We start from the raw sequence: 11,011 nt of genomic DNA, 5'->3' as shown, positions 1-11,011 counted from the left end.
CACCCTTTTTTTTTTTCACACCCTTTCTTAATTGAGTTATAATTGACATGTAACATTGTATTAGTTTTAGGTGTATGACATAATGATTTGATATATGTATACATTTCTCTTTTTCTTTTTCTTTTTTTTGGCTGCGCAGCATGTGGGATCTTAGTTCCCTGACCAGGGATCGAACCTGTGCCCCCTGCATTGGGAGCTCAGAGTCTTAACCACTGGACCGCCAGGAGAGTTACATATATGTGTACATTTCGAAGTGATTACCACAATAAGTTTAGTTAACATCCATCACACCATATAGTTACAAATTTCCCCCCTTTTTATAAAGACACCAGTCACATGGTATTAGGACCCACCTACTCCAGTATGACCTTAACTTAACTAATTGTATATGTAATGACTCTATTTCCAAATAAGGTCACATTCACAGTTACTGGGGGTTAGGACTTCAACATATCTTTCTAGGTGACACAGTTCAACCATAACACTAGGGAAATAAGAATTCATATATAACCATATAGTCCTGGGTTATCATCTAAGTCGTAGTCAGACTTGCTTGAATTACATCTGTATGTTTGGGCTTACATTTTAAATAACTTGCTGCCCAGCTAATCATGGAAAGCAAATGTGAAGGCCCATGACCATTGCCCAGGGGACATTTCAAAATTCCTGTGGAGATGACCTAGGCTAATTTTTTAAGGGGTAAAAATGATGGAATATTTTTAAAGAGAATATTCCATATTCTGGGTGGGTTCCACTGTAAGTGTGGTTTCATGGTATCCATATTATGTCTGACCTCAATATACCGTGGCTTCCGTCTGCAGGCCTGGGGGCAGTAAGAAGCAGGCTTGGAATAATCATAATAGCTCTTGAAATTTATTGAGTACCTGCTGTTTGCCGGGCACTTGGCTAAGTGTTTAACATGAATTATCCCATTTAATCTAATCCTTAACACTATGTGGTAGAAAATATTACTATCCCAGTGCTACGTATACATATATACAGGTATCGGGATGAACAAGGAGTCTTCCCATCATATAGCTTTAAATCGTCTGCTTGTCAGTGGCTTTTATTTTGCTTGTACGAAGGTCTTTTATTCACGAATAATAAGTCAGTCCTGAATAGTGATGGGGTAAATATTTCAATCTTTGCTTGTATGGAGGTCTTTTATTCATGAATAATAAGTCATTCCTGAATAGTGATGGGGTAAATATTTCAATCTTCATTCCCGTCTTTGCCCTTTTGAACAGGAAAAGAGTGAAAAACTAGTGCTGGAGGAAACTGCGTATGAAGAAATAGAAAGGGATTTTCAGGAGGTTCTCAGCGAACTTACAGGGGACAAAGGTTTGGAGAGATTTAGGGTTGAATATGAGAAGCTTCATGCTGTCATGAAAAAGTCTTATGACAATGAAAAGCGTCTGATGGCCAAGTGCAGAGAACTGAATGCGGAGATTGTGGTTAATTCCGCAAAAGTCGCCACTGCCCTGAAGCTCTCTCAGGATGATCAGACCACCATCACATCCCTGAAGAAGGTCAGTGATCTTCTAGAAATGGAACCAATGGCGAGCTTTCATAAATGCATCCTGTACTTAAAACATCATCCTTTCATTATACTGGCAGCTCTAGGCTGGTAGTAAAAGAGTTATTAAGTAAAAATTTACATGATTTATATATTCATTAAGCCTAGGGAATAATGTTAACTTTCAAAGAACTTAATTAGCTTGAGTGAATTTCACAATGCAGAAAATAAGGTAGAATAAGAAATACTGTGTTCACAAAAACAATTGGCCATAAGTAAGTATAGTATTAGGAATATCAGTATGTCTTGTTTGACCCAAGATAAGTAATTAAATATCTTATGATGATAGCTTGTAAAAGATCTTTTCATGTTTCTACGTTTTCCAATGTTTTAGGAGAGGTTACCTTGAGAATTTCCAGATGGTAGTTTTCATGATCTTTCCTCTTATCGCCCCTTTGCTTCTGCCTTGATCGTCCCATTTCCTCATAATGCGAGAACAGGGATTCGGTCTGGGAGGGATATTGAGGAAGTATGGCTTTTATTTACACTTTATTTTTTCATCCTCAAGTGTGTTGTTGCATTATTTTGAAGGTAAAACACAAATGTTCCTTGTAGATTGCAGGGTGTTAAGAGGTTAAGGTATTTTAATTTATAATTGAAACTCTAGTGCTGAGAAATAATTTTTAATTTTTTAAGATAATTCCCTTGATATCCTGCAATTAAACATATCCCAATTCTAATGAAGTTCCAAGACTAGTGCAAAATGTAACTTACCTGTTTTCTTAGGAACCACTATTTTTAGTGTCTTTTTCTCTCTATTGTTATTTTCTTCTTCTCCTTGCAAAATACCAATATAAGAAGGCTTTAAATCGTGTTATGATGAGAAAAGACCCCACTTTTTATTGTAAATTAAAAAACTGGAAATAGAAGTCATGAATAGATTAAAATATAATTGGTGAATTTGCTTTGGACAAGATTTCATGTAATCATATTTCATTTAAATATCCTTCATTTGTTTTGCCAAAAATAGTACATATGGTTGCTACAGAAAAACATACCCCTTAAACTGACATTTTGTTTTGAATCACTAAATTATGTGCTGCAGTTACCCAAGAATCATCTCTCTCTCTCTCTCTAATGTAATAGCATGAATTTATTTAATTAAATAATTTCTTCCACTCATTTTATTCCTTGTCAACATAAAATAATATTTTCACCTTAAGCATATAGATTCTTACCTGTATAAAAGGACTCACATTGCACTTGATGAAATTTTGCAAGAAAATTAAGTGGCAGGGCAAAACTCAAGGCTGTTGCAACATTTACTGTCCTTCGTCCGTGTACTCGAATGGCTGTAATTCACTTTTAAGTATTTCTGTTAATATTCCACTTTGTATTCAGAATAGTTTTGTTTTTCCCCTATAAGCCTTTGATGAGAAGGCCTGGGCTTGGGTTTCTGGAAATGGGAATTATCAAGGCTGTTGTGTACAATTAGGTGACAGCCAAGACCTCATTTCTATGGATGGCTCTAAAGTTCACCTTGCCATCCAGGAGCTCACTTGGGGCCTGAGGGCAAAATATATTTTTAATATGGAACCTATCAAGAACTTCAAATTTAGGACTTGGATCTAAGACCATTCCTTATGAGATAAAGCTTTTTTTTTTTCCTATAAAATATCTGGACTTGGAAAGCACATATGCTTTCATTTTCGATTTTGTAAACCTATCTTAACATCTTTACTAGAAATAATACCATTAGTTATAGCAGCCCCTGTAGTATGTGAGCCCTGTGGCCACATTTACCTACACAAGAGAAAATAGCCTTTGCCAGTATCCCCTTTAAAACTGCTTTTCAGTATTGACTAACTCATGTTGAACAATGCAGTAAATCGGTATACATTTAATATATAGCGTATAACATGTAATCTTCTTTCCCCATAAATAGCTTCTATAACGTAGTTGTTTTATTATTCTATTTATTCAATTTAGCTTGCATCTGGAACCTAGTTTGGTTTTTCTCACTGATATCCCATGACCCACCTAGGAAATTGAAAAGGCTTGGAAGATGGTGGACTCAGCCTATGACAAAGAGCAGAAGGCAAAGGAGACGATTCTTGCCCTGAAAGAGGAAATAGTGAACCTAAGCAAACTAGTCGAGCAAGGGTCTGGACTCCCCATGGACCAGGATAGCAAGTAGGTCATAGCCATCTTGATTCATGTTGAACTTGCTTTTGCAGAGGCCTCCTTCTTCAACAGACAGCCTGGGGCTTGCTGGTACCATCTTGAATGTTCTTTGTGAATACAAGACTCTACTTTGTTGGGTTCCCAGAGACAGGTTTCTATCTATTGCCATTTTTTTCTTTTTAATACTCCGTTTCTCCATGCCCAAGAGCTTCTAATTCATGGTTATATCAAACTTCTGGCTCTATAAAATCAGTGCTACAGTTTTAAAATGAGTAAAGATTTTAACTTTATTTCTCTCAAACTTGTGTGGAATGGCTGACTTTCTACCCAGATTCCCAGCCCCTCCCATACACCCCCTGCCCCATGATTAGCCATATCACTATCCTTCCTACCACCTCAGATTCTAGGCCAGAAAACAGTTGCCTCTTCACACTTGTTACTCCTTCATCCCTTAACATTTCGTCTGGTTGACTCAGTCTTCTAAACATCACTTCATTCTTACCCTCCTCCTATCAGCAGCGGCTCCCCTGTTCTCTGCTGGATTTGGCAGTAGACTCCTAATTGTTCTCCCTGCTTTTGAGGAGACATCTCCCCTCTTTACCATCTTCCATACCAGACTTATTCTTCTAAAACATGTAGCTACATGCTTCCATCTCCAGCATATGCACCTTCGACAGCTACCCATTTCCTAAGGATAAAGACCAAAGTCTTGCACATGTCTTGCAGAGCCCTTTGTAGATCTGCCCCCGTCAGCCTTGCTAGACTCACGTCCAGCAGCACCACACTTGCTCCTGCCTCCATGTCTTTGGACATACTGTTTTCTACGCCGGGGATCCTTTTTCTTCCCTTCTCGACTCAGTAAACAACTATTCATCCTTCAAGACCTATCTTAAACACCATCTTAACTTTATCACCGTCAGCATCTCTGTTCCAACCTCCTCCCAAACCTCAGACCCAGTGACCAGGCAGAAGAGTCATTGTGTTCCCTGTTTCCACAGGACCCAACATCTCCCTCAAGTATGGTACTGAAATTATTTGAGTTTCTCTGCCCATTAAGCTGTAAGCTCCTTGAGGGAAGACATCTATCTTTACCTTTCCTCCAGGAATCTAGCACTCTGTAGGGCATGCAAAACCTTGCATTAATTAATGAGCCAGGAAGGAGCATACACTTCCTTAGGCATCCTTAGCTAAATCTACCTGCTGTCTAGGTTTCTTATACTTTCTAGATACGTTTATCGAATGTTGAATAGGTAAAATAAACAGTAGATGTGGTGTTCATAATAATGGACTCTATTTTCTTATTAAAGAAGTCGTGCACGATCAGAGCAGCTACTGAAGAACAACTGTTGAAGAGCATCGTGAGGGAACTGATTTGGTTACGAGGAGTTTTCATGAAAATCAGAACATGATGAGGAGAACTGATGAAACCACCCAACTCAGACTTTTATCTTCAGCAGTGCGCTTAGGTGTAGCTGTCTATCTTTACAGTAACCTTAGAATTTAAGGTCTTGTTTATGGAAGAAACAAGGTTTTGTGGTTTTGAAAGTTCTTAATTAAACAATTATATCAAAATAGTTGGTCAATACATATTATCGAATTACTGTGTTTCCCACAGTCATTTGATGTCTGTCAGCTGCGAGTGTCTCAAATGCAAGTTCTCTGCTTTCTCAGCTCTAAAGTAGCTGCCTTGTTCTAGATGAACTCTGCTGCGCAGGTCTTACCAGACATAGTTTTTCTACTTTCAGAATGAATACTACAGGGGTGTGGAAAGCAAGGAGTAGCAATCAGCCCCCCCAACTCTTCCACCCTAAATTTCACTCCTCAGAGATAACCAGTTATCAATTTGATGCCTATTTTTCTGGACTTCTATAAAAATGCCTAAAGTACACACACACACACACACACACACACACACACACACACACACACACACACACACAGACTGTAGTTGCTTAAAAATAAGAAAAGGGGTCATATTATGCATGTTATTATTGGAACATCCTCTTTTTCAGTTAAAAACTCAGAAACGGCTTCCCTGGTGGCGCAGTGGTTGGGAGTCCGCCTGCCGATGCAGGGGACGCGGGTTCGTGCCCCGGTCCGGGAAGATCCCACATGCCGTGGAGCGGCTGGGCCCGTGAGCCGTGGCCACTGAGCCTGCGCGTCCGGAGCCTGTGCTCCGCAACGGGAGAGGCCACAACAGTGAGAGGCCTGCGTACCGCAAAAAAACCCACAAAAAAACCCTCAGAAACAGCTCCCACGTCAGGGCATAAAGATCTTTCTCTTTCACACCTGAATAGTGTTGATCCTTGACCATAAGTCTTTCCCATGAAAACGAGCTCAGAGGATGATAAGAAGGCTTCCTGAGCAGATGGCCATTTCGTCTGACGCCCGTGTTCTTCTTTTTTAGTATCCGAGATTTGCTGAAGTTCAAAGAAGAAGTGACAAAGGAGCGAGACAAACTCTTGTCAGAAGTGGTGAAATTACGAGAGGCCTTAGCTCAGACCACTGAACAGCAACAAGAAATGGAGCGGTCCAGGGAAGAGGCAGAGCAGACCATCAGTCAGGTCTGCTCTGACACGTAGAGCAAGACAAGGACCATTACCTTCCAGAAGGAGGTTTTGTCCTTCTCCAGGCTCCCTTCCGGTCTTGCTCCTTTCTCAGATTTATGACCCTCCCTCCCCCCCACCCCCCCTTGCCCCCGGCCTGGTCACCAAATGAAGCATCCATTGTTTTGCTTGTTTCTCTGGTTTGTTTTTGCAAGAGCAGTTTTACCTGAGTCATTCTCTGTCTGAGAAGTTACCAAGATAGGGCACTGCTTACATTTCTGGCCCAAGAAGGTGTCCCCTGTGACAGCCAGGATGCCCTGCATCTGGGGATGGTGAAAGCAGTTCCCCTGGCCTTTCTCCTGTGTAAGGAAGTCATCTAGCTGAATCCTTCTGAATACTTTTCTATAAAGCCAGAAGTCAAATAGATGGTATACAAGTGCAGGCTTGAGGAGAAAAACAGGAGACTCCTTTGATCATGAGATAGGAGAAGGACTTTTCATAGAATTTGGCTGTCATGATAAAACTGTAGTACTTTGTTTAGCAATATCCAGGACTCATGGAAAATACACTTTCATATTTAGGGTAGCTGGCTACATTTTATTTAGTTTCTGTTGATGGAGAGTTAGATGAATTCTTTCCATGTTTGACTTCCCTAGAATTCTGGACTTCCAGTATTTAACTGGATTTTATACCTTTCTTTGTGGATTTGTTCCCACCATCAGGGTGGCTGTTTGGTGCCAAGGCTCTGAAAAATAATACAGAATATTCTTGAAAAGTTTGAACATTGAAGTTCAAAGATGACTCTCCTACAGGAGAAATACTACTTCAGAGTCATTGCCCTGAAAATATCTGAGAGCGGGAGAGGTTCGGCTGGTTGAGACCCATCCTGAGGGGCTCATCTCCTGCACCCCAACCCCCATCGTCCTTTCCGTGCCTGTAGCTCCAACAAGAAATTCAGCAACATCAGAACGAAGCTTTGCGGGAGACTCGGAAGAAGGAAAAACTAGAGAAAGAGCTCAAGCAGATTCAGACGGACATGGACACCAGGCAGACAGAAATCAAGGCCCTGCAGGAGTACGTGCAGAAGAGCAAGGAGGAGCTTCAGAAGCTGGAGCAGCAGCTGAAGGAGCAGAAGGTGGGCTGGGCAGGGCTGCACCACGGGGCCTGGCCAGACAAGCACGGGGATTTTTGAATTTTCTTTGGAAAGCAGCAAACTCCCTTCACTGCAGATGTTGGTGGATGTTGGTGACACAGCACGTAGTACTGTGCTGTGTTTGGTCTTTGAATGGCTCTTATGGTGGATATGCTCTGTCCCCCCAGCCCCTCCTGCCATGCTCCAACAGGTTAATCTCTTTTTATCCTTTTATTGATGTGTAACATACACGTAGAAAAGTGTATAAGTCACAAGTATACAGCTTGATGAATTTTCTCCCCTTGAACACGTCTTGGTTACCCCCCACCCAGCCTGAGAAATAGCACCCCGGGAGGCTCCTCGTGCCCCTTCCCAGTCACTCTCTCCCCAGAGGTCAGCACTCTTCTGAATTCTAAGCAGAGGTTAGTTTTGCCTGCTTTTGTACTTTACAGAAATTAAATTATACAGGATGTACTCTTTTGTGTCTAATATCTTTCTCCTAACATCCTGTGTTTGAGATTCACTTACGTTGTTGCCACATAGTTATAGAACCACAGTATCCAATATGGTAGCCACTAGCCACATACAGCCATTTACATTTAAATTATTTGAAATTAAATGAAATTAAAAATTCAGTCCCTCAGTTGCACCAGCACCATTTCAAGTGCTCCATAGCTACATGGGGCTAGTAGATACCGTATTGGACAGTGCACATAGAGAACATTTAGTTCATCGCAGGAAGTTCTATTGGACAGAGCTCAGAAGACCATTCACTCTCATTGCTCTAAGCATTCCAGCCTGTGAATATAGCATGATTTATATTCAACAGGTTTAATTTTAAGTTTCAAGTTTGGGAAACCACACACTGTCTTTATGCGTTTTAAATATTTAAGAAACATTTCCTCTGTAATAACAGTTTAAGGTAACACATGCTAGTCTGTCTTTTCTAATTTCTTAAAGAAGAACCATTTCATCTAATTGAAAAAAGTCATTTCTTGAAAATATGTTCTCTTAGGAAGTTTCCAAAGTATTTTTAAGTCATACATCATTTTTCTACTTAAAAAATTAGATAGTAGAACACATTTGTCAATTGCCTTATTAATTTTATATAAAGCCAGAAATCAAATAGATAATATGCAGTGTGCAACATCCATGAAAAAAACATGTGGCTTTCTTTGAGCCTGAAATTTGAGAGGTTTTTGGTTATCACGTTAAAACTATAGTACTTTGTTTAGCAACATCCAGGACCCATGGAAAATTTTATTTAGTCCCTATTGATGGGAAGTTGGATAGATTCTTTCTGTGTTTAACTTTTGCTTGAGTGGAAGTTATATATTGGAGTAAGTGTCTTCTAAGCCATCTTCTCTCTTTTTTTTGATATCCCTCCATCTCCCTAATATTTTCCCAATAGAAATGACTTCCCAAAATATAATCCTCTGTTTTTATAAAACCTTGTCTTCTCTGAATAGTCAAGTTGGGAAGGGGAAAATCCAACTGACACTGAAGTCAGGGAGGTAGAAATCATTCCACTACTACTCCACAGTTTTGACTTAAGTTGGATGAAGGGGAATTGTTTTGTGTTGGTGCGAGCGAATGGTTCTGTTCACGAAAATATTGTAGGCATGCTAATGCAGGATTTGCTTCTGAAGATACAGCTTCTGAGCCCCACAGCCGATAAAGCTCGTTTGGACCTCTAGCTCATCTGTAATGATTATAGCAATTGTTGTGTACGCTAAGCCTGCCAAATGGCAAACAGGCATTAAAATATTTATCCACCACCTGTGAACAAGACTTCCCAAGGTGCCCAGAAAAAAAGATTATGTTCTCTGTGTTATTCATTAGAAGGCATCATTTCCCCCAGCCATTTAACATTCATCATATTTGAGTGCCTTCATGCTTTCACTGGGGAGAAAGAACAATTTCTGCAAAGACAAAAAAAGTGTGGTTGCCGTGCTTGTCCCAGGAGGTCTGCATGGCCTCCTGCGTGGATGTGCAGCTACTGTAATCAGATTCAAAAGCATTAACCAGCTCGTTCTGCATCTTTCAGATACTGAATGAGAGAGCTGCAAAGGAGCTGGAGCAGTTTCAGATGAGAAATGCTAAACTTCAGCAAGAAAACGAACAACATAGTTTGATCTGTGAGCAGCTATCCCAGGAAAACCAGCAGAAGGCGTTGGAGCTCAAAGTAAACACCAAGTGGCATATCTGTTCCCTAGCATGCCCTCCTTCATTCCCTGTTAATATGAATTGGCTGATGCTGTTCTAGCCTTTGGTTGGATAACCTGGATTAGCCTTGGTCCTTCAGAGGCAGGTGTAAACCTACAGTGCTTGCTTTATGCCCAGAAGCAGTTTGATAACTTCCATTCTTACAACATTGCTAAGCTGATTATTAATCATATGACTATGCAAATACTTTCCAAAGTGAGCCCAGATGTTCACCTCTGTGATTTAGCCTTGCAAGTAACTTGAAATCCATAGACAAAAATCTGGTGCTTTACTTTCCTGGAATTGCTGCTTTGATACCTTTTGACATCGTGTAGACTTGCTTATTAATGCTACCCTGTCCACCTGTCCATATATACAGTCATCCAAACCATTTACACATGTGAGTGGCAAAGAAGTGAGATTGTATTTCACTGCTTGTATGGAGTGAGAGGGGAGGGGGACGGACTGGTACTATTTGATATCTACGCTGAGGACTACAGAATCATGATTTTCACTTCTGTCCAATGTAAATTTCAAGATAGGTCTCCTATTCCCCCTGCCCTGATTGAAGAGTGCTTGCAAATTAAGTTTAGACAACCGTTTTATACTTGGATACATATTGTCTGCCTACATGCTTAGCAGAGCGGCTTTAAGTTTATCACCAATTCTGAAAAATCCATAAGCCCTACTCTAGTTATGTTAGAATACTGGGCATAAAATGAGTGACTAATCAGGAAAATACATCGATTCGAGTAGTAAACCTTAACAGTTTTTGCATCACAGCACCTTCTGAGAATCTGATGAAAGCGTGTGTGTGCGTGCACATACACACGCACGCACACTTATTTGCACATCTTGTGTCTTGTTTTGCATGCAGTCTTAGAGGTTTACAGGATTTTTCTGAAGTCTAACCATGGGGTCTGGATTAATTTTTCTAACCATGGGGTCTGGATTAATAACTACTGAATTAGAACATCTTATTGTTTTAATTGAAAGGGGCCTTAGATGAATTAATTTGGACCTGGTAGGATCTGAGGCTGAGGAACATTTAAGCAGTCCAGAAATGTTTGACTCAAAACCATTCTTTATGAGAATGCTCCAAGTTAAAGCAGAAATGAAACGACTACTGAAGGCAAAATAATGTATTAGCCCCTAAGGTGAAATTAAAGGAAAAATACTTATGCCAATAATTCTCTCCTTTGATGACATGCATGGGGCACCTTGAAAGATGGAATATTTTTGTTATCAGATCCTAAACCTATGGGATTCTGCTTCTAGCAATGATGTGAGGATAACGTGCCCAGCTAAGTGCAGCCTGTTCATTGTCAAGAACTGGGAATAATTGCTACTCTTTATTTGTAGAAGAATCACTAATTGCTTTCCCAGTCATTTCTAAGAATGGCACATTTTTTAAAAAGTGAATTTTAA

General features: G+C 40.2%; 1 protein-coding gene across 1 annotated transcript in view; it reads left to right on the top strand.

Annotated features, from left to right (window-relative positions):
• The first annotated feature begins 1,010 nt into the window (after positions 1 to 1,010).
• Positions 1,011 to 11,011, top strand: part of CFAP58 (cilia and flagella associated protein 58) — a 106,260-nt gene continuing 96,259 nt past the window's right edge. Inside the window, exons 1-6 of the mRNA XM_065893888.1 lie at positions 1,011 to 1,055; positions 1,248 to 1,529; positions 3,561 to 3,709; positions 6,108 to 6,264; positions 7,187 to 7,381; positions 9,426 to 9,563. Of these exons, the coding sequence (XP_065749960.1) occupies positions 1,011 to 1,055; positions 1,248 to 1,529; positions 3,561 to 3,709; positions 6,108 to 6,264; positions 7,187 to 7,381; positions 9,426 to 9,563 (966 nt within the window). The remainder of the gene's footprint in view (positions 1,056 to 1,247; positions 1,530 to 3,560; positions 3,710 to 6,107; positions 6,265 to 7,186; positions 7,382 to 9,425; positions 9,564 to 11,011) is intronic.

This window comes from Phocoena phocoena, chromosome 16, assembly GCF_963924675.1.
Source record: "Phocoena phocoena chromosome 16, mPhoPho1.1, whole genome shotgun sequence".
In the NCBI taxonomy this organism is placed as follows: domain Eukaryota; kingdom Metazoa; phylum Chordata; class Mammalia; order Artiodactyla; family Phocoenidae; genus Phocoena; species Phocoena phocoena.
This window is presented reverse-complemented; position numbering and strand designations above follow the sequence as displayed.